This window comes from Monodelphis domestica, chromosome 2 (genome assembly GCF_027887165.1).
Source record: "Monodelphis domestica isolate mMonDom1 chromosome 2, mMonDom1.pri, whole genome shotgun sequence".
Classification (NCBI taxonomy): Eukaryota; Metazoa; Chordata; class Mammalia; order Didelphimorphia; family Didelphidae; genus Monodelphis; species Monodelphis domestica.
This window is the reverse complement of record NC_077228.1, coordinates 194472204-194495688: the sequence shown is the minus strand read 5'-3', so window position 1 is coordinate 194495688 and position 23485 is coordinate 194472204. Positions and strand designations below refer to the sequence as shown.

General features: G+C 44.9%; 1 protein-coding gene across 7 annotated transcripts in view; it reads right to left on the bottom strand.

Annotated features, from left to right (window-relative positions):
* Window positions 1–1104: 1104 nt before the first annotated feature.
* Window positions 1105–23485, bottom strand: part of KCNH4 (potassium voltage-gated channel subfamily H member 4) — a 29791-nt gene continuing 7410 nt past the window's right edge. For 4 of the 7 annotated variants that reach the window (XM_007482185.2, XM_007482186.2, XM_056816750.1 and 1 more), the window contains exons 7-17: window positions 14928–15135; window positions 14133–14330; window positions 13542–13741; window positions 12026–12275; window positions 10790–11043; window positions 10108–10146; window positions 9245–9600; window positions 8841–8947; window positions 7944–8017; window positions 2832–3628; window positions 1105–1393 (exon numbers count right to left, since the gene is read on the bottom strand). In XM_007482185.2, the coding sequence (XP_007482247.2) occupies window positions 3146–3628; window positions 7944–8017; window positions 8841–8947; window positions 9245–9600; window positions 10108–10146; window positions 10790–11043; window positions 12026–12275; window positions 13542–13741; window positions 14133–14330; window positions 14928–15135 (2169 nt within the window). In that variant the 3' untranslated portion in view covers window positions 1105–1393; window positions 2832–3145. Of the gene's footprint in view, window positions 1394–2831; window positions 3629–7943; window positions 8018–8840; window positions 8948–9244; window positions 9601–10107; window positions 10147–10789; window positions 11044–12025; window positions 12276–13541; window positions 13742–14132; window positions 14331–14927; window positions 15136–23485 lie in introns of those variants that run through there. The other 3 variants (XM_056816754.1, XM_056816753.1, XM_056816752.1) reach the window with 3 other exon arrangements.

Genomic DNA, 23485 nt, shown 5'->3' with positions numbered 1-23485 from the left:
AGAAGAGACCTTAGAAGTCAAGACCAATCCCTTCTTGTTTTACAGCTGGAGAAACTGAGGCCAGACTTGCCCAAGATCACAGTTAATAGTAGAGGCAGGACTAGAACTCATATTTCTAAAACAAAGGATCATCCCTTTGACACTACAGTGTACTCTAGATCCAGGAGAAAGACCTCAAGATGGCAGCAGGAAAAAGCTTAATTGTGATCATAGTGGGGTGGGGGGATTTTTAAAAGGGTTGCAGGTTAATTGGAAGGAGCTACTACAAGAATGCTGGCTAGGAGATGCATCCCAGGAAACCAAGCCAGGAAAACCAACCTGTCTTCTCCTGTCATCCTGACCCACCCCAATGGAAATAGTATCTCAGATTTGTTCTGGAACCCCAGATAACCTCAGAGACAGGACAGGATGTTTTTCCCAAGAATACTGCTCTTCTCTCATGGCTTAGAGAGACTTAGTTACTCTGAAACCATCCCACATCTCCACAACTCCTCCCCATCTCTAACACCATCTGGCCACTGAGGCGCCCCCCCCCCCCCATCGTTCCCCCACCAAGATGCTGAGGAAGGTAGAGGCTCAGGAGTGTGGAGGTGGAGGGTTGGGAAGGGTATAAGTTATAAATATCCAGAAGGTGGGTGGGAGTGGGGAAGAGTGGGAGACACAGAAGATCCTAGGCAGATGACACATGCTCCTTCTCAGACACAGCTGCATTTCAACACTGGGGACAATGAGAATGGGGCGTGGATTTTACTGGAGGAAGGGAAGAGATTCCATCTGACAGAAACTCCTTCCTACTCCCCTCTGTCAATTGAACTAGTGGAACCAGGGCTTTGTCTTTCCTAAGTGTTGTGTAGGGGGAGGTAAGTTAGATGTTATAATGGGTCCCAGGAGCACTTGTTAAGAATCCCTCCCCCCTGCCCCTGGGGCCCCTGGTGTCTTGAATGTTGTGCCAGGCAGGCTGGCGCCTTTGCTCCTCCTAGAGATGGCAACAGGGGCCCGAGGGTATAATTCAGGGAGGGCCTTTGCAGTCCCTTACTTGGTCTTGCTTCCCCTGAGCCTTAGGTGCTTCCCAATCTATCCCAAGAAATAGTCAGGCCCAACAGCTACAAAAATAAAGAGAATTTTATTTCCCCTGTGAGAGCCAGAGAGAGGAAAAGGAAGGTTCTCTAGAGGAGGATACAGGTGGGAGATATGGCCCAATGCTCAGGGAGCAGGAAAGGTTTATGTGGAGAGGGGACCCTGAGTGTGAGACAGTGCAGGGAGGGAGGTAGATGGGCTTAGCCACAGTCCGGGCACTGGGGAAAAGGGTCAGAGCTGAAGAGCTTGGAAAGAGCGGTTCTTGGGAATATCTGAAGGGTCGTCCACAGCCAGACTGGTCACTTTGAGCTGGAACCTGGAGTCAAAACACACACATGCACAAGAGCTAAAGATGTATTTGGACATACAGAAAAACATAGCTGACTCCCCTTTTGCCTCCTTCCTTTCCACCTGCCGTCCCAGGTGGGAACTAAGTCAGCTTGAGAGATGAGAACCTGAGGCTGTACTGATAACATTTGAAAGGTGACTGGGTTGGATTTGGGAATCAAGAGACCTGGGTTTGAATCCTGACACCCTTAATTTTCAGCTGGGTGGCCACAAGCTAGTCACTGTTTGCAATCCAATCCTCATTTTTTAAAAACCCTTATTTTAGAAATGACACTAAATATTGGAGTCTCCAAATCTTTTCCTCTTTTTAAAAAAACCTTTACCTTCTGTCTTAGAATGGATACTAAGTATAGGTTATAGAACAGAAGAGCAGTAAGGGCTGGACAATGGGGTTAAGTGGCATGCCCAGGTTCACACAGCTAGGAAGTATCTGATGTCAGTTTTGAACCCAGGTCTTCCTGACTTCAGGCTTGGTGTTTTATCCACTATGCTACCTAGCTTCTCCTTTTCCTCATTCTTAAAGCGGGGAAGGCAATACTTCCTATTTCCCAAAGAGTTGTGAGAAAAGCACTTTGTAACCCTTAAGGCAATAAGCAAATGGAAACTAAAGAGTACATACTCCTACTCTGCTGGGGGCCCCAGGGACTTCCCTCACTCTCATTTTTACCCCCTCAGATGGGTACAAGAATTTTTGCCCTCAGAGGAATTCTGTCTGGATCCCTGAATGGGCAAGGCAGTATACTGAATTGAGCACTAGATTGAAGAGTCCAAAGCACTGAAGTTTGAAACCTGCCTCAGACACTTACTAGTTTGTCCAAGGCACTTTAACCTCTCCAAGCCTTAATTTTCTCATCTGTAAACTGAGAGGTTTGGAATTGGTGACCTCAAAGGTCCCTCCGAGATCTAAATCTATAATTCCATGACCCTTCCCAGCCCAGGACATAGGATGCCTGAGGACTATATGTGCCTGGAGATCTCTCCCCATGGCTGAAGACTTCAGATCTGCTTTCCTCAGCTCAGAGTAAAGGGTGGGGATGAGGCTGCAGAGGGGAATGCCTCTTATCCTTACTAAGTGATCTCAAGAGAAAGATCTTATTTCCATCCCTCTCTGTTTTAGCCTTTCTTATCCCACTGAGCAAAAATATCCTTCCTGCAATCTAACCTCACCTACCTGTTACAGTTAGAGCAAAAGACAGAAATCACTTAAGTCCTTATTGTCTGTCCATTAGATGAGTTCAGCTGGACCCTCGGAGACTCCCAGCCTAGGGCTTGGTGTTTGCTTCTTTTCTCAAACTTCCCTTCCCCAAACAGGAAAACCTCCAGGCCCTTTCAGGCTTCCCCATTTAGCCTAGCTTTGTTCACCCAGCATTGCTTGACACCCCCTCCCTTCTACCACAGCTCCTTACCTTCTTGTAGGTCTCCAGGGAGAAGGGCACTTCCTCTGCTCAGTCTGACGCAGGCACGACTCCCTGTCTCATGTCCACTGGGCACAGTTGGCTCAGATGGCCCCACCAGGAGTGCAGGGTTAGGAGGAAAAGGATGAAAAAGGGAGAGGGGTCAGAGTTCACCACCATTTGTCACACCTCTGAAGTCCAGAGGACCCTATGATGAGCAGTCCAGCCAGTGGCTTTTGACCCTGTAGTGGGCAGGCAAGATACCCAAACCCTCCCCGGGGGTGGCCCAAGCCCCCACTGGATAGGCCTGGGCCCTAAAACCATGGTCAGTGGAAAGTGTCTGAACTGGAATGGAAGTGATATTGGTTGGTGCTCTGGAGTGGAGCTGAGCCATTTGGGAAGACAGAGCCAGCAGGTGGGGATGGAACTTCCAGTCCAGGTGATGGTCCCAGAGAGGCAGGCTGAGAAGCAGGGCTAGAAGGGTGGAGCTGCAGGGGGCATAGGGTTGGTGTAGCAGGCCTGGAGCTCTGAGGAGAGGTCCTCACTTCGGATTCCCCCAGACCAGCTGGGGGAGAACTTTGGGGGCAGTGGATCTCAGCACATGTGGTGTCCCGAGTCCTAGGACATGGCTCAGTCAACAGTGGAGAATAGAGAGGTCTTGGTGGTGGACATGGAGGAGTAGAAGAAGGTCCAGGGGGACTGGGAAAGTCCTTGAAGGGGGTCTGGGATGCCAGCCAGGTTTGAAGCAAATGCATCATGTGGCGAAGCTCCCTGCTCAGCTGAGACACTTCCTGGTTGAGGTGCGTGATCTACAAAAAATACAGTTATTATTATAGGCCTCTACAAAAAATCCTCTCCTTGTGTTCTACCATGGAGACCACCCTGAATTCTACAAAGCTATACAAATTTGGAACCATGCAAAGAAATTAACTAAAATTCCCACACCTTTTGACCCAGAGACCCTACCACTGGGCAATTACCCCCAAGAAGGCCAATGAGAAAAAAAAAGGTCCCTTCTACAACCAAATGTTTATAGTAGCAAGTTTTTGTTTTTGTTTTTTACATAACAAAGAACTGGAAGCAATACAGATTCCTTTGAATGGGGATTGGCTAAACAAGTTGTAGTACAGAAAGATAATGGAATATTATTGTTCTGAATGAAAAAACATGAATATCATGAATATGATGAGTTCAGAGAAGTGCCAGAAAACATAGAAACTGATGCAAAGTGAAGTAATACACACAATGACTGCAGTAATGTAAAGAGGAAGAATAACAATAATTAAATAAGCAAAATTCGATGTAGTGAAATGATTATGGCCTCAGAGAGATGCTGAAAGGTAACTCGTGGACTTCTTTGCAGAGTATTTGGAACCCACCACATATAAACATCAGACTTTTCAGTATGTTGTCTATGCTTTGCTGAACTGTTTCCCCCCCCTCTTTTTTATTGTTTGTTAAAAAAGAATCAATCTCTGAAAAGGGAAAGAATATCCTGAGAAATGTAGAGGATATGAAAAACAAAGATACATGAATTTTCTTATCAATTCAACTACCTAATAACAATTAAGACAGGAGACAGGACAAATTGGCAAGACAATCCATGTAATAATATTTGTTTTTTTTAAATCCTTGGGAGCAGGTGGGTAGCTCAGTGGATTGAAAGCCAGACCTAGAGACAGGAGGTCCTAGGTTCAAATGTGACGTTAGATACTTCCTAGCTGTGTGATCCTGGGCAAGTCACTTAATTCCAGTCGCCTAGCCCTTACCACTCTTCTGCATTGGAACCAGTACATAGTATTGATTCCAAGGTAGAATGCAAGGGTTGGGGTTTTTTAAAATCCTTTTAGGGTTGTCCTCAGTTGAGGAATGCTGAACAAATTATGGCATATGATAGTAATGAAATACTATTGCACTATAAGGAGTGCTGAACAGGATGATTTCAGAAAGAGCTGGAAAGACCTACATGAACTTATGCAGAATGAAATAAGCAGAACCAGGAGATTATTATACACAGTAACTGCAATACTATGGAACCACTGATGTGAGAGACTCATTACTAACAGCAATACAATGATCCAGAATAATTCTGAGGGACTTAAGAAAAAGAATACTCTCCACCTACAGAGAAAGAACTGTTGGAATAGAAATGCAGATGGAAGCAGATGCCTTATCCCTTGTTTATTTGGGTATATATTTAGAGTTTTGGTTTTATAAGATTATTCACCTACAAAAATGAATAATATGGAAATAAATTTTTGCATGATAGTACATGTATAACCCAGATTGAATTGCTTGCCAATTTCAGAAGGGGGAAGGGAAGGAGACAATTTGGATTATATGCTTTCAGAAAACTCATAGAAATTTATTAAAATTTTTCAATTTTTTAAAAATACATTTTTAAAAATCCTTTTAAAAATGTCCGTGCTTTCAGATTATGAGGCCGTCCAAGCTGGAAAGAGTTTGAGTATGGCTCCAATGATGGATGGTGTGTCCATGGTCTAAGGGGCAGTCTAGCTAAATGAAAAGTTAACTACGAGTGTTCATTTGTCTGTTTTCCTAGCCTCAGCAATTTATAAAGTCCTAACTTCTAAGACAAGGCACTATTGTAATCTTTGTTACATATAGGAGAGCACTCATACCACTGAAACCGTGGAACCTTGAAGAATGACTTCTAAAGAAATGCTAGTTTCTCTAGCTATAGGGGACAGGATGGCATCAGCAAAGACACAGAGGGGTGGTACTAGGGGAATGAAATGTAGCTGAGATTAATGACAGAAGAGTCAGAAACCAGCCTGAACGTGTAGGGGCTGAGAATCAATACAGAGGAAATAGAACAAGAACCAATATGGTATAATAGGAGTTTGGGGGTGGGAGAGAGATAAGTCTTGAATTTAGAGAGTACTAAACTTGAAGTCAGAAAGTCCTGAGTTGGCATCCTGCCAGCTCACACTACTTGTGCAACCCTGAGTAAGTCATTTAACTTCTCTCAGCCTTGATTTCCTCACCTGTAAAATAAAGACGATAATAGCACCTATCTCACAGGGTTGTTGGGAGAGTCAAATAAGATACACAGTAATGCACAAACCTTAAAGTGGTATATAAATATACTGCTATTACTATTAGTATCATTAGGGGACCTGGGTTCAATTTCTAGCTCTACTATTTACTGCATCCTGGAGCAAGTCACGAACCCTCTGGACCTTAGTACCCTCATCTGTAAAATGAGGAGGGTGGACTAGGGCTGACCACATTGCCCTTCCCTCCCATTTAATCCATGCCGATAGCTCTCTAACACTTCTAGGATCATAAAATTCTCTATTTGGTGTCCAAAACCCTCTATAATCTGCCCCCACTTCCTGTTCAGTCTTCTTAAACCTCCCCCTCCCCCTCATATACCTTGCAATTCAGTGAGACTGGTCTCCTTGCTATTTCTCAGCCAAGATATTCCATTTCCAGATTTCACACATTTTTTTTCTTTTTTTAAACCCTTACCTTCCATCTTAGAATCAATACTAAGTATCATATCCAAGGCACAAGTGCAGTAAGGGCTAATTTAAGTAACTTACCCAGGGTCACGCAGTGAGGAAGTGATTGAGGCTCAATTTGAACCCAGGGCCACCCAATTCCACCCACTGAGCCACCTAGCTTCCCCTTCTCTTTGCATTATCATGGTTGTCCTCCATGCCTAGAATACTCCCCCTCCTCATTTCTGCCTCCTGGCTTCCTTCAAGTCCCAGTTAAAACCTTGCTTTCTATCAGAAGCCTTTTCTGAAACCTCTTAATGCTAGTGCCTCCCCTCTGAGACTCTCCCCAATTATTCTAAAGACATTTATCTGTATATATACTCGCTTGCATGTTGTCTCCCTCTTTTGATTGGGACTGTCTTTTAGTAGGTGCTTAATAAATGCTTGTGTCTCAAAGATTCTTTCCAGTTATAAACGTGTAATCCCATTTAAAAACAACAACAATGTGAGGAGCAGTTAGATGGCTCAGTGGATTGAAAACCAGGACTAAAGACAGGATATCCTGGGTTCAAATGTGATTTCTCCTAGCTGTGCAATTCACTTAATCCCAATTGCTTAGTCCTTATTGCACTTCTGCCTTGGAACTGATCCTCAGAATTGATTCCAGAGAAGAGTAAAAAAAATGTGAAAGGGTCTAATTTGGTTATGATGAACTTACTGACTAGAGGGGAAGAACACATGCCTGTAAAGCTGTATTTTTCAAAAACACCACCATGTTCTAGCAGGCCCTTCAAAGAACTGAGTCTGTTTGGAAACTCTCTCCCGCTGCCTATCTCGGGGCTCAAATTGTGGGAAGGATTGTCCCAAGCAGAGGGTACAGCTGCTCTGCCAGGCCTTTTTCCTGCCCTACTCACTGGAGCTCCGGCCCCTCCCCCTCCCAGCCCCTGTGGGATGGTGGCTGTTTACCAGTGCAGAAAGGGTGACAAAATCACCAGGGTGAGGAGTCTATGGCTCCCTGGCAACAACTGAGACAAATGGCAGATGATGTACCCCCTGATCCAGAGGCTAAGACCTGTCTAGTGGAGGGCTTTTCCACCATACCTGGAAGATCAAGCCAAGGTCTAGATGTCTGGGGTTCTGATCCGCATGGAGCTTAGTCACCTCCTTCCTTCCTATCTTCCTCATCCCCTCCCCACTGACTATTTCCTCACTTCCACTTTCCTGGGTTCAACTTGGGAAAAGACTAGAGAAAGATCTTGAGAGATAAGTGGGAGATAGGAAGGAGGCCCAAACTGCATATGGCCTCTTTCTCCTTATCCCAGAGTTGAGAGTTTCTCTCTATAGCCCAGAAAGTCTATCCAATTTGGGGGTGAGAGGGGTGAATCTTAAAGGGTTATGCTTTCTCCTGTTAATTGAACAAGGGAAATGTCTCAGAGAGCTTCGGGGGCTTGGAATCAAGAGAGAAAGACTGAATCCCATCTCGGACGCCAACTAAGTGAATCACAGGCAAATTGTTCGACCTCGGGTTCCTCAACCACAAAACAGGATAACAAAGTGCCCTAGTCTGTGGCTCTCGGGGTCCTTAAATAGTGTCCTTAGAGCATTTTACAAATCTGAAAGCACTAGATATGTACGATAATTGTCGTGGACATCTCACCTCCCGGTTCAGTCGACAGACTTTCACCTTCATCTCCTCCCTTTCGGCAGCCAGCTCCTTGGTGGGCCCAGACCCTGAAGTCAGAAAAGGGAAAGGACAAGTAGATGGTTAGTGCTGGGATCTGGGTGGCCAGTAGGCTGTTGAAGGCTGGAAGAGGGGAAAGAGCCCTCCGTCTTTTCACCACAGGGAGCCCTTGGGGACAGTCTGGAGAACAGAGAAGATGGGAGGGAGACGAGGAGGATCCAAAATAGGGAGTTGATGAACTGATTGACCTTGGGTCTTGAGTCTCCAACCATCTGTCAGTCATTAACTTTTTCTTTCTTTCTTTCTTTCTTTCTTTCTTTCTTTCTTTCTTTCTTTCTTTCTTTCTTTCTTTCTTTCTTTCTTTCTTTCTTTTTTTCTTTCTTTCTTTCTTTCTTTCTCTCTCTGTCTCTCTTTCTCTCTCTCTCTTTCTTTCTTTCTTTCTTTCTTTCTTTCTTTTAATAATCCCTGCCTTCTGTCTTAGAATCAATTGTGTTCATTCCAAGGCAGAAGAGTATCGAGGGCTATGTCATTGGGGTTATGACTTGCCCAGGATCGCACTGCTAGGGAGTGACTGAGGCCAGATTGGAGCCCAGCATCTCCCATCCTGGCTCTCCATCTACTGAGCCACATAGCTACCACTCAATAAGTTTTTATGTGCCAGATCTAAGTTCTGCAAGATACAGAGAAAGGCAAAATGGTATAGTCTCTACCTTCAAGGAACTCATGATGTGCATGTAAGACATACACAGGGAAAACAAAAAGTGATCTCAGAGGGAAATCCCTCGCAATGGGATATGGAGAGCAGGGTGAGGAGGGGCTGGGATAAACCTCTCATAGAAGGTGGGATTTAAACAGTCACAGCTGGACGTGTACCTGAGAGAGGTGACTGTCTTCGAGGACGAGGCAGCTTGGGTCCCCGGCTGAACTGGAAGCTCTGAGATTCCCCGGTGCTGCTAGAGTCCTCGATGCCATCCACTACCCTGGGGAAGCCGGGGAGGAGGATGGGGATGGGAAAGGCCGTCGTTACAAGCAGAGAATAGAGCAAAAGGACAGAAGGGTGACAAGGTCAGTGGGGAGTGGTGAGGGAGTACCTGGCAGGATGGGAAACTGTGAAGTGGGGCAATGGGCAAAGCTGGGCTGGGGCCAGGCAGGGGGGTGTTTGAGAGAACAAAGTGGGAAGTGGCTCAGCAGGGGGAGTGAGTAACACAGTAGAAAGAACTTTAGAAAGTTGGGAAGAAGAGTGAGGAGGACAGATTGGGGATGGCTGGGCATCTCACCGGGGGCTGAGGTCCGGGGGTCCATAGGTGCCCAATGGGGGGATGAGCAGCTGAGGGGCCTTCCAAGCAGCAGGACCCCTCATAGGGGCATGAAGGGAGGGGCTTTGGCCCCGGCCAGCAGGGGCAGGGGAAGGGGAGGGAGAAAGGGAAGGGGAAGAAGTGAGGGTAGAGAATGGAGGCAACTCATCACCCAGAAGGCTGGCAAGGGAGCCTCTGGGCCGAGCAGGGCTGAGGCTAGGCAGCAGGAGTGGCCGGCGGGGTCGAGGGGCTCCCGCAGGCTCTGGGCCTCCTTCGGCCTCCACGATGGACGATGGCAGGGTCTTGTCTGAGGAGGAACCGAAGCTGTCTGACTGGGGCTAAAGGAAGAGTGGGCCATTTATGGCCTCAGGGGCCACAGAGAAGACTGCCCCTTCTCTGAGTAAGGGAGCCTTCTTCTCCAAAACTTCTATAGCTTGAAGGAGATTTTCTCTTTTCATATGATTTTGTCTTAGGCGGCAGCAGGAAAGGACACAACTTCCCAAACCTTACACGTATTACCTATCCCCTTTATCTACCTATCTACCTACTTACCTCTCTCTCTCTCTCTCTCTCTCTCTCTCTCTCTCTCTCTCTCTCTCTCTCTCTCTCTCTCTCTCTCTCTCTCTCTCAATATATGTATGTATGTTTGCATGTATGTAAATATATACATGTTTGCATGTATATTTATATACATATGTGTATGTATGTGTGCCCTGGTAGGTTCTAGGGCTACAAAAGTTAAAATTGACATAGACCCTGCCTCCTGCCCTTAAGAAGCTTACTCTTCCCTCCTCTAAACCCTTGGGGATCCCAGTCCAGCCCCACTCCCCAGGGACATAGGTTACCTGAGAAAGGCGTGGGGATCGGCAAAATCGACTGAGACCCTGGAGAGGACAAGGTGGGGTTGTGGGGGAGAGAAAAGAGTCAGTTTCTGAAAGATGCTGCCTTGGTTTCATCAACACCAACTCCTCTAGCTCTTTTCCCACCCTCAAACTAATAGTCTTCAGAATCAGAATGGGGAGGAGATGGGGCAGAATTCTGATGGCAGAGTCTTGGGTACATCATTTCCTCAACTTTGAGGTCATGAAGAGATATAAATAGATGAAGAGAGAAAAAAGAGAAAGATCTGGAGATGAAGAGATAGAACCAGAAAGAGGTAGGGAAAGCAAAAAGCAAAATTAGAATCCCAGACATAGGTCCAGGGACTGACAGTCAAGGTTTGCCTAGAGCAAGACCTCAACACTGGCAGAGTGCCTGGTATATGAGAGGTACTCAGTTAATATTTGATAAATGAATGAATGAATGAATGAATGTGTACATAGGAGAAGGTCAACCAGATGAGCAACAAGGACAAGGGATCATAATGAATCCCCACGAGCCTGGGGCAATGGCTACATATGAACATCTGCAGAGTGGTCATGTCTTGAAGGTTTCTGGCACAGGAATCCTGCTGAGGGGCAATATAAACACGATTTTCTTTAGTGGGGAGGGCAAAAGGGGCTCTAATCTGGTAAGTGGTATACATACATGGGGGTCAGAGCCCCTGTGCAGGTTGAAGGTGAGGTCACGGGACAAGCCAGCTCGGAAAGCAGCCCCATATTCAGGATAGAGCCGCAGAACATCAGCTAGCCCTTGGCCGCTCAGCTGTTGCAAGCCACAGTAGGTCAGTGCCTTCACATCAGCATCCGTCTTCAGGACACAACCGGAAGAGCTTGAGCCTGATCCCAACCCAGGGTCAAGTCCTGGCTCTGAGACATCTGCCCCAATCAGGTCTCCCTTCCCTGTGAGTGACATAGACATTGGATGGTCAGTGTCTGATCAGTGAGGGAGACTAGAGCATGGAATTGAAGGAATTAAGGAGATCACTAATTAGTGGAAGAATGGTCAAAGGGAGTGGCATAGTGGTTAGTGAGTAGATACCAAGGAATGGTCAGTGTTTGGTTGAAGTTGTGAAGTGAGGAGCAGCTAGGTGGCTCAATGGATTGAGAGCCAGGCCTAGAGATGGGAGATCCTGGGTTTAAATCTGTCCTCAGACACTTCCTAGCTGTGTCAAGTCACTTAACTCTCATTACCTAGCCCTTACCACTCTTCTGCCTTAGAACAAATATGTAGTATTGCTTCTAAGATGGAAGGTAAGGTTTTTTTTTTAATTGTGGGGTGGTCAATAGATGAGGTAATCAGTGAGGTTGTGAGGACATTCAGTATTTAAAATAATTGGCAGAGTTAGGAGATGTCCAGTGACTGGAACAACTGGTGGGGGAGCATGGCTAATCACTGATATAATCCTCTGTGTATAGATTGAGTTGTGAGGATAGGGGAGATCAGCCAATGGAATGATCACTGGGGATGGAGACAACCAATGGTTGGAATTATCAGTGGTTTGAGGGGGGGAGTCAGTGTCTGGAACTGTAGGAGTAGAGGATATTCAGTGGTGGGGGGGTCAAGAATAATCAGAGGAGAAAGAAGATAATCAGTGGCTGGAATGATCAGTGAGAGTGAGAGATGGTCAGTAGCTGGAAGTAGAATATGGTTAGTGTCAGCATGGTCAATGGCTATCAGAAATGGTCAATGCTTAGAATGGATGGAATGCTTAATGGGAGAAGGAACTATCAGTAGAAATGATGGCCAGTTGAAGGAGAGTCAATGGAAGGATGGTCAGTGGAATTGAGAAAATAAATAAGACAGTCATCAAGAATTCTAGGTGAATTCTCCAGATGCCTAGTCCTTTGGGTAATCCCTGAAGCCAATGACTGTGGACCTCACCTAGAATAGCCAGGACCATGTTGTCTTGTAGGACTTCAAGTGACCCAGAGCAAACATAGTAGTATGCCTGAAGTGCATCCCCTCTTCGTAGCAGGTACTCTCCAGGAGCACAAAATGAAGTTTTGATGTGTAGTGAGAGGGCTCGAAGGCAGCCCCGACTTGCTGCTCCAAAAAGAGGCAATTGGAGAATTTCCCGGTTCAGATGCATTGCAATGTCAGCCCGTAGCTCATCTGGGAAGTCCTTTAGCAACTGCATAAAGAACATGGGTTACCCCTGATGCTGCTACATTCATCACAACCTGCTAGGGGATCTGTAAGGAAGAATATTTTGCTTCCAAACCTGATCACTCAGAAGTCCTTCCTCAATCTCTTTTGCTGCACCTCACTCCAACTATCCATCTTCTTGGGCAATAATAAGATCTTTAATGACTATGGCCATACCCCACTGATCACCTGGGCCCATGCACGATGAGGCCTCACCCAGAATCATAGAATCTTTTTTGTTTTGTTTTTAATTTAATTTAATTGATTCAGAGAATTTTTCCATAGTTACATGATTTATGTTCTTTCCCTCCCCTCCTCCAACTCCCCTCCCATAGCCAACAGGCAATTCCACTGGGTTTTACATAAGTCGTTGATCAAGACCTATTTCCATATTATTGATATTTGCAGTAAGGCAGAATCATAGAATCTTATGAGCTGGAATGGACCTTAGATGCCATGTTTAACTTGGAGCTAAATAACAATTCTCTTCCAACATCCCTAATAAGTGATCATTCACACTTTTTGTGGAGAGACCCATTACTTTGTAAGCCAGCCCATTCTACTTCTGGCTAGATATATTAGGATGCTTCCCCCACCTCCCTATTTCAAGCCTAAATAGGTTTATGCTCTCAGGGGGTCAAATAGAACTGACTGATACCCTCTTCATATACTTCAAAGACAACTATCATATGGCCACACACACCTTCTCTTCCTCAGGCTAAGCAGCCTCGGTTACTTCAATAGATCTCCATTTGATGTGAACTCAAGGCTCTCCATCATCTTGGTCACTTTCCCCTTGATTCTCTTTAGCTTATCAATGTCCTTAATAAAATATGGTACCTATAGCCCTTACCACTCTTCTGCCTTGGAACCAATACACAGTATTGATTCCAAGACAGAAGGTAAGGGTATTTAAAAAATAGTAATGAAATAAAATATGGTACCCAGACCTGAATGTGGCAAAGCTTTAGAGGCAGTCTTACTCCTTAATACAATGGAACTCTCTTCTTCCCAACCCTAGACTCTATGACTATCATCATAGCCTAAGATTCCATAAGTTTCTTTAAAAGTCACATTACACTGCTAGCTTACATTGAACTTACATGGAACCACCTGCCGTCTCACCACACCTCTCTCATCTTTGACTTAGGATCTTGTCCTGGTTGCTTATATTCAAGCATTTATGAACTCTGGCCTGGCCTTCTATCTGAGCTTAGGGGCTAGGGTGCATGCAGATGATAGATATGCAGACCTCATTGGCATCAATGCCACTGTTGACAGCCCATGTGGTCTGGAAGTATTCCAGCATTCGCTGCTTGAGGGGTCGGGGTAGGCGGTGTACTCGGATGAAATCCTTCAAGTCTTTCATGCGTGTGTGGTAGAGAGATCGTCGGGAGTACATGCGCTGGATGATGGCCGTCACGTTTCCAAACACCACAGCATGCATCAGTGCTGGAGAATGGAGGAGATGGCAATAGCACTTCAGAGTCAGGTAGGGGCAAGACTAGGTTGCTGAGGGCAAGGAGTGGGGGTCACACAGAGGATAGAAGGTGGCCACAGCAGGTTGCTTTGGAGGCAGTTTCTTGGGAACAGAGGAAGTAGAGGGTGTGGATCATAGCTAGAAAGAGTCTTCTTGACATTAAAGATTCCTCCATTCCTTTCCCAAGAGCCTTTGTGTTTTCTACTTAGGTACTCTACAAATCACCGCCAAAACACACAAGGTCACCTTGGGCATGGAGACTGGAGAGCCAGAGCCAAGCAGAATTAAAGCAAGGGAGAATAGACAATGGTCTAGCCTTCTGAGGTGGAGAGGTGATATCCAAGGACAGAAAGAGTATCTCACCCCCAATAAGCATGGTGCAGATGGAGAAAATCTTCTCTGCGTCTGTGTTGGCGCAGACGTTGCCAAAGCCAACACTAGTGAGGCTGCTGAGTGTAAAGTAGAGGGCAGCAATGTAGGCACTACGCCGGGAGGGGCCACCCATGGTTGAGCCATTCACATAGGGAGACTCCAGCCTTTTGCCCAACTCATGTAACCAGCCTACATTGGGAGACAGGAGAACAGAAAAGAGACCTGTGATGCTACCCAACAACAACATTGGTTGGATGATAATGGGGAAGGAAAAGGAAAATTTGGCTTACAGATTATCCCTATACCTGTTTGACCTTGGATAAGTCACTTAACCTCAGTTTCCTAAGCTGTAAAATGATAGGGTTAGACTAAATGATCTCTAGTTTCTTTCCAGCTCCAAATCTATAATCTAAGAACCCTCTGTAAGACTGAGGAACATCAGAAATTAGGAAACTATGGTCAGGGTGTGTGTGTGGAGGGGATCTTCTTTTCCAAGGCTTCAGCTACTACTCTGGGGAGGGGGACCTGGGAGAGACTGAGGGGAAAGTGTAGGTTTGAGGGGGCTCATGGAGCTGAAAGGGCTAGTAGGAAGATCCTGTGGAGCTGGGTTTTTTGGAAGATCACTTCAAAGGTCCCGAGTTTTTCATGGGTTACTGAGAAGGGCCCATAGGAAACTGGTCAGAGATTCTAGAGGGGCCACAGTTTCTAAGGGAGAAAAGTGGAGAGTTCCCAAGATAAAGATTTAGTAACGTCTTGGGGGTGAGGAATCAGGAATCCAAGACTCACCAATGTCCCAGGCCAGAGGATCATTGGCCTCCATCTCCTTTCGACCAATGACATACCAGATGCAGGCCATCCAGTGTGCCAGCAGAGCAAACACAGACATGAGCAGGGTGAGCACCATGGCACTATATTGTGAATACCGATCCAGCTTCTGCAGCAGGCGCAGCAGGCGCAAAAGACGTACTGTTTTCAACAGGTGCACCAATGACGTCTGGGGGAGAAAAGGTAAAGGGGTGGGTGAAACCCCAATTCTAGGTAAGATGCTCTCCTTATTGCCCTCAACAACTCTAAGTAAAGCCTTGCCAGTCTCATCCTATCCAAAACTAACTCTGGCTCCTTTCTAGGAAAACAAAAAGGGCACAATATGACTGCAACAGAAGGAATGAAATAATAATAATCAATTAATCATAGGATCGCAGTCCTAGAGCTGGAGGGGGCCTCAGAAGTCATATAGTTCTGCTGCTTCATTTTCCAGATAAGGAAATCAAGGCCCAAGGAAGAATATCAACTTTCTCAAGATCCCACAAGTAGTGAGGATCAACGGTAGGAACTGAACTCTAGTCCTATGATTCCAGTGCCAACAGTCTTTCCAGTGTCTCATACTGGCTCTACTCAATCCATAAGCATTTATTAAATATCCACTATGTGCTAAGCACTGTGCTAAGGACTGTTGTTCTATTCTTTTCAGCCATATCCAACTTTTCTTGATTCCATTTGGAGTTTTCTTGGTAAAGATACTGGAGTGGCTTGGTTTGGTTTGCCATTCATTTTCTTCTTCAGCTCATTTTACAGATGAAGAAACTGAGGCAAACTGGGTTAAATGACTTGTCCAGGGTCACACTGCTAGTGTCTGAGTCCAGATTTGAACTTAGGAAGATGAGTCTTCCTGACTTCAAATACAGTACTTTATCCACTGGCACCAAACTTCCCCATGTGCTACCTAGCTAGGGATATAAAGGTAAAAATGGAATAGTTCTTGCCCTCAAGGAAATTCTATCCCATCAAGAAAATAGCAAACAAGTAAGTAACACCCAAGTAAATGCAAAGTTTAGAGAGGCAAATTGAGAGTCAGGAAGTGCTTCATGTGAGAAGTGATTCTTTTTTTTTTTATAAAACCCTTACCTTCCCTCTTGGAGTCAATACTGTGTATTGGCTCCAAGGCAGAAGAGTGGTAAGGGCTAGGCAATGGGGGTCAAGTGACTTGCCCAGGGTCACACAGCTGGGAAGTGTCTGAGGCCAGATTTGAACCTAGGACCTCCCATCTCTAGGCCTGGTTCTCAATCCACTGAGCTACCCAGCTGCCCCCGAGAAGTGATTCTTAAACTGAAATTTGAAGGAAGGTAGAGATCCCAAGAATCAGAAGCAAGAAAAGGGTGCATTCTCAATGTAACAGTGCTTTGGCACATGCCCAGATCACCTAAGATGGAAGCATCCAGGAGGAAGATATCAGAGACCTGCTTCTGGGAAAAAACATTCTACATTCCCCTACCATGCGGATGGGAGCTGCCTCTTTCCATTGGCTGAGTGGTTAATGCTACCTTGATGGAAACACTCTCTTTAATATGAAGTGAATCCAGGAGTGAATGCCATGTTCACCTAAAGCATAGCCACCATATACTAAACTGAGGATGGGAGGAGGGGGAAGAGTATAAGGAGCAGCCTATGCAAAGACTCAGAGGCAGAAGATGGAATATTGTGCTTATAGAAGTAAACTGAATTTGAATGGAAATGAGTTTTGGAAGAGAGAGAATGTGTTAGCCTAGGAAGATAAGCTGGAGTCTTGCTCTGATGGCTTTAAATATCAAACAGAGAAGTAGATGTTTTATCTTAGGGCTTTAGAGGAGGAGTCCCTAATAACTTTTGAGCAGAGGAATGACCTAGGAAACCTGTGCTCTATGAATATCACTTTGGTCACTGTATGGAGGGTAAAGAGGTGAAAGACTTGAATCAGGAAGACCAATTAGGAGGGCATTGCAGCAATCCAGGAGAAAGATAATGAAGGCCTGAACTTAGAATGAGCGGCGATAATTAGAGTGAATGGAGTCTGGGATAGACGTTGAAGGCTTGAACTTGGGAGTGAGAGAATTAGAAAGATAGATATAGAAGTAGAATAAACATGATTTGGCTACAACTCTAAAAGATCATTCTATTGCAAATATTAATAATATGGAAATGGGTCTTGATCAATGACACATGTAAAACCCAGTGGAATTACTTGTTGGCTCTGAGAGGGGAGAGGGAAGAAGGGAGGGAAAGAACACGAATCATGTTCTATGGAAACTATGGAAAAATATTTTAAATTAATTAAATACATACATACATTTAAAAAAAGATTTGGCTACACAGTGAATATGGAGTATAAGGGAAAGTGAACAGTTGAGAACACTTTGAAGAATGGGTTACTGGACTGATAGTGGAGCTCAAGAGAGAGAAATAAGGAAGTAAGAAAGTAAAGAGTTTGGGAGGAAATAACGTGAGCTCTGTTTTGGACTGTTGAGTTTGAGATATTTATAGGAAATTCAGCTGGAAATAGTCAATAGGTAGTCAATGATATGGGCTTGGAGTTCAGGAGAAAGATTAGGACTAAGTATACAGATGTAGGAGTTATCACAATAGAGATGAGCTGTTGAGATCACCAAGGGAATGTACTGAGAGAGTAAAAGGCCAAGACAAAACTTTGAACTGTACCCATAGTTACGAGGTCAAGACATGGGTGTTGATGGAACAAAGAAGACTAACAAGGGACAGGAGGAAGAGAACCAAGAGAGACCGGTATCATGAAAATAGAAAATGTACAGGAGGAAAGGAGAGTCAACAGTGTCAAATGCTGTAGAGAAGACAAGAAGGATGAGGAAAGAGAATGTTGAGAGACCATTGTTCTGTGTAACAGCAGAGAGCTCTCCGAGTCAGATAGAGGAAAAAACATATGGTGGCTCAGTGTGTGGATAGAGAGCCAGGGCTGGAGACAGGAGGTCCTAGGTTCAAATCTGACTCAGATACTTCCTAACTGTGTGACCCTGGGCAAGTCTCTTAACCCCCATTGCCTAGCCCTTACCATTCTTTTGCTTGGAACAAATACATAGTATTAATTCTAAGGTGGAAAGTAAGGGTTTATATACATATATACAAAATATAAATAATAAAATAATGAAAATATCTACATAAGTCAAGATGATATAGAAACAAAAGATCATAAATTCTTTCTCCACCTAATACCATTTGGATTTTGATATCATTATTCAATTGACACAGTCCTCTCCAAAGTTACCTCTTGATCTTTAACCTATCTGTTTGGCTGCTTCTTCCCAGTATCCTTTGCTGGGTCCTCAATCATGTCATTCTCACTAAATCTGGGTGTCCCCCAAGGCTCTGCCTAGAGGGACTTCTTTTCTCTCTCTTTACTCCCTCAGTTAGTAATCTTATTATCTCTCATGGATTCAATGATCATCTCCATTTAGATGATTCCCAAATCTCTAGCCAGCCCTATTTATTCTTCTGTGCTACAAACAGCATTGCCAACTGCCTTTCGGACATTTAGAACTGGATAACTTGCAGGCATCTCAAATTCAATGTGTCCAAACACAACTCCTTCTCTTTCCCCCTAAACCCTCCCCTCTTTGGAACCTACCTATTGCTACTCAGGGTAGCAGCCTCACAGTTTTGCTTGACTTCTCACACTCACTCAATCAACATAGCTAATCCAGGGAGAGCTAGGTAGCGCAGTAGAGAGAGACCTGGGTCTGGAGGCAGGAAGACCTAAGCCCAAATCCCACCCCAGACACTTACTAACCAAGATCCTGGGCAAGTCACTTAACTTCTGTTTCACTTTCCTAAACTCTAAAATGGTCGTAATAATATCAACTGTTCCTCAGAATTGTTGTGAAGATCAAATGGGATTTTATTTGTAAAGTGCTTGGCACATAATAGACTCTTAAATATTTGTTTCCCTTCTTCCTTCCACTGCCATTAAATGGATTCTTGTCTTTTTTGCCTTTACATCGCTCCTACATGTCCTCTTCTGTCTCTTCACTTAGTGACCACTCTAGTTTAGGTCCTCTTCTTCTCTTACCAAGATTAAAAAAAAATGAAAACCCTCACCTTCCATCTTAGAATCAATACTGTGTATTTGTTCCAAGGCAGAAGAGTGGAAGGGCTAGGCAATGGGGGTGAAATGACTTGCCCAGGGTCACACAGCTAGGAAATGTCTCTTACTAAAGCTATTGCAAAAGCCTTCTGACTCATCTTCCGGTCTCCATCTATCCCTGCTCCATTAGTCAGTAGGATTTTCCTAAAGATCTAACCATATCATCCCTGTCCCTCCCCCCCCAGTCCTACCCCATTCAACAAACTTTAGGAGCCCCCAATTACCTCCAGGTCCAAATATATATGAAATCCTCTGGTTTTACCTGCTCCCTTCATACCTTCCCAGCCTTCCCACAACTTACTCCCTTCCATAGACATTATGATCTGGCTACAGTGTTGTTCTTCATCTTCCTCTCAGAGATTACCTACTCCCTATCTCCCTTTCTGCACCTAATTCTTTACAGGTTGGTCTTCTCCCCACTAGGATGTGGGTTCCTTGGGGGCAGGGACTGTTTTTAGCCTTTCTATCTACATTTAGCTCAGTGTCCGGCACATAATACCTAATAACAGCCATGGACTGTCTCTGGAATACGAGAGATGGCCTCCATGATCTCAATAAAATGGAGTTCTTTGCCAAGAAGAAACAGGGAGCGAGAGGTATGGGGATGCTTGAGAAGAGAAGACTTGGAACAGTTGATGTAGGGAATGCTCCAGAGAGTCAGTTAAGGGAAGAGTCAAAGGATTGCCTTATGGCTTTGAGATAAACTAACATAAATTTGCTCTGGACTCAGTATGTGAGTAGCAGCCTTCCAGAGGAGGCCAATGGTGAAGATAATCCAGGATTGGGAGTTTAGCAAGGCATGAGTGACAAGGGGCAAAGTATTCACGAGTTATGGACAGGGTGAAGATTAACTGCTTAACTATAGGAAAGGAGGGAAATGAAGCCAGATGGCCTAGGAGAGCACTGAGGAGCTATAGCAATTAAAGGTCACACTGAGACTGAAGAATAAGTTTAGGAAGAATAACATAGGGAGAAATAGAAAGATAGGAAGTTACGGTCAGATAAATAATAATAATTACTTACATTTTTTCTAGTGTTTCCTGAATTCAAATCCAGCTTCTGACACTTATTAGCTGTGTGACCTTGGACAAGTCATCTAACCCTATTCTCAGTTCCTCATTTGTAATATGAACTAAAGAAGGAAATGGCAAACCCCTCCAGTATCTTTGCTAAGAAAATCCCAAATGATGTCATGAAGAGTTGGACGTGGCTAAAAAATGACTAAACAACAACAATGCTTTAAGGTTCATAAAACACCTTCCGAATACTGACCTGACGAAGTAGGTTGTGTACCATTTTTTAGACAAGAGAGCAGGCTAAGAGAGGGTAAGGGACTCATTCCTGGACAATGGTTCATAAGAGAAGCAGTGTGACTGAATTTAAAAATTACTGGATTTTGAGTCAGAAAATGTGGATTTGAACCCTGCCTCCACCATTTGCTCTCTATGTGATTTTGGTCAAATTATTCCAGGCTCCTCTATAAAATGAGAAGCTGGGACGTTTCAACAATGGATCTGTCCCATATGACCTCTAACATCCCTTCCAGCTCTAGCATCTGTCATACCATAGCTGGATCTTAAGAAAGACTTTGCGGCTATCCAAGGCAGAAGAAAAGAGAAAGGGGAGAGACAGAGACAGATAAGGAGCAAGGAAGAGCTTTTCTTCTTTATGACTTAAGGGAAGACTCTGTCCTTCCTACAGGCAAGGAACAGATGAGAATAACCTTTGAAGGAGACTTTGCTTGAAATTCCAAGACTATCACGAGTGCTTAACAAAAACTGGATCATAGATTCAGAACAGCAAGTGATTTCTGGTCTAACCCACCCATTTTACAGATGGGGAAATTGAAGCTTAGCGAGACCCAGTGACTTGTCCGAGTTCCCATAAGTTATAACTTGACAACTGGGATTTGAGCCCCTTTGAATATAGACTTCTTTTTCTGCTGCATCACTGAGGCCACTTAAATAAGAAGAATAACAAACATTCTTTTCTTTTTGTAACTGTTACCTCCCGTTTTGGAGTCAATACTGTGTATTGGCTCCAATGCAGAAGAGTGGTAAGGGCTAGGCAATGGGGGTCAAGTGACTTGCCCAGGGTCACACAGCTGGGAAGTGTCTGAGGCCAGATTTGAACCCAGGACCTCCCATCTCTAGGCCTGACTCTCCATCCACTGAGCTACCCAGCTGCCCCCTAACAAACACTCTTTAAGAGACTGAGTCACTTAAGTAAATGCTTGTTGATCAATTCCAAAAGCAGTACGATCAATCATGTTTAACTGCACTGGAGCAACTGTAGATATATGTGGTAATATGTGTAGACAGGCTGGCATGGGAGACCCTTTCCTCCTTTCTACCTTTAGGTAAGATAATTATTCCAGTATCTCAGGGCCAAGGGTAGAGAGGAAGGAAGTTGTCTGATTAAAGCCTCATGTCTGTCCCTTTAAAATCCTAAAAAAGGGGCAGTTGGGTAGCCCAATGAGTAGAGAGCCAGGCACGGAGATGGGAAGTCCTGGGCTCAAATCTGACCTCAGACACTTCCTAGCTGTGAGACCCTAGGCAAGTCACTTTTAACCCCAACTGCCCAAGCCTTACCACTCCAGGGGGAGGGAAGGAGGGAAGGAGACAACATGAATCATATAACTTTGGAAAACTTATGTGGAAATTAGTTGTTAAAATAAAAGAAAGAAAAATTAAAAAAAAAAAGAGCCCAAACTGCTGCTAGGAGAGATTATTTGATCAGCTCAGGGGTAGAATGAATTCTTGAGTGGTCATCTGGACCCGCCCCCTCTTTGGGGAAAAAGCCACATCCAAACCACCTCAGATATCCGATTTTTGAAGTTTTGGGGAAGATTCTATTCTTCTTTAAATGCTTAATTCAAGCGTCTTAGCCCTTCACATTCAGGATATTATTTATTTGAATTCTACAAATATGCACCTATTAGCTGCTTAAGAACCTGATAGTTGGGGCAGTTAGGTGGCTTAGTGGATAGAGAGACAAGCCTGAAGACAAGAGGTCCTGGGTTCAAATCTGACCTCAGATATTCCTAGCAGTGTGATCCTGGGCAAGGCACTTAACCCCAATTGTCTAATCCTCATACCACTTTTCTGTCTTAGTTGATTCTATTAAGGAAAGGGTTTATTTGGTCTTTTTTTTAACACGAAAATGAACTGTATGGAGTCAGGAGGAATGCTGTTGCAAACTTTGCCCACCCTCTAGGCCCCAAACATGATGCTCAGGGGTCCAGATTTCTAACCTGGGAGGAGAGGAGAGGGAAGAATCCTGTAACACCGCCATCCCAAGGAAGGTTATCTATGGAGTTAACTCTTTATTTCTGTCCCATTTGCCTCAAGGTACCAAAAGAATATATATAACCATATACTCATGGGGGAAGGGAGGCGCTCATTCAGGCAGTTGGAGGTATGCATGGGTGAGCCAAAGCATGATCACATACATCCATGTAGGAGAGTTCATGCAGGGTTCAGTGTGTGTGCACACACACGTGTGTGGGAGCATGCACATGTGTGTGCAGAGCTGGGAGATGAAGCCCACAGCCTGTTGGCGGTTGGTTAAATCAGGGTATGTGTAGGCGGCTTCCTGCTATAGCTAGCTGGAAGTGTAGCAGGCAGAGAAACTCTTGGGAAAAGCAACCTTCCAACCCTACTCCCCTCAGATGAAGTGGGGCCCAAGGGATCCCATCCTCCTCACTCCACCAACTTCTCCACTCTAGCCAGTTGGAGAGAACTTATTTCTCTGCCAAATGCCAGGACCTTGAGGTCTAGATCCCAAAACTGGCCTCGATGTTTCCTTAACCCCTTGTTTATCCCTGGGAGTAGGGGGAGGAGGTGGTTCTCAGAAAAAAATGTAAGATCAGATAGGCCTTGGGGGGAATCTAGCATAAGATAACCTTTTGCTCCAGTGGGATTCCATATCTTTTGTTTTCTTTTCTGTTTTTTTTTAAACCCTTACCTTCTGTCTTGGCACCAATATTAAGTACTAAGTATTGGTTCTAAGGTAGAATAGCAGTCAGGGGGTTAAGTAACTTGTCCAGGGTCTCAGAGCTAGGCAGTATCTGAGGTCAAATTTGAACCCAGGACCTCCTATGTCCAGACCTGGCTCTCAATCCACTGAGCCACCTGGCTGCCCCCCTCTATGTCTTTTCATGACCTATTTCCTTTCCCTGTAATTCTATATCTCCTCCTTTCCATGTCCTGGTTTCCCTAGATCTATGTTGGTGAACCTATGACACAGGTGCTGGAGCGTGCCGAATGCTAGAGCGTTCCCTTCCCCCTCTCCACCACTTCTGAGGACATTTCTCTCATCACCCACCCCTCTGTCTAGCAACCCAATGGGAGCACTTCCTCCCTCCCCCTATGGGGTAAGGTGAGGGGCTCGCACAGGACATGAGTGTTGCTATTTG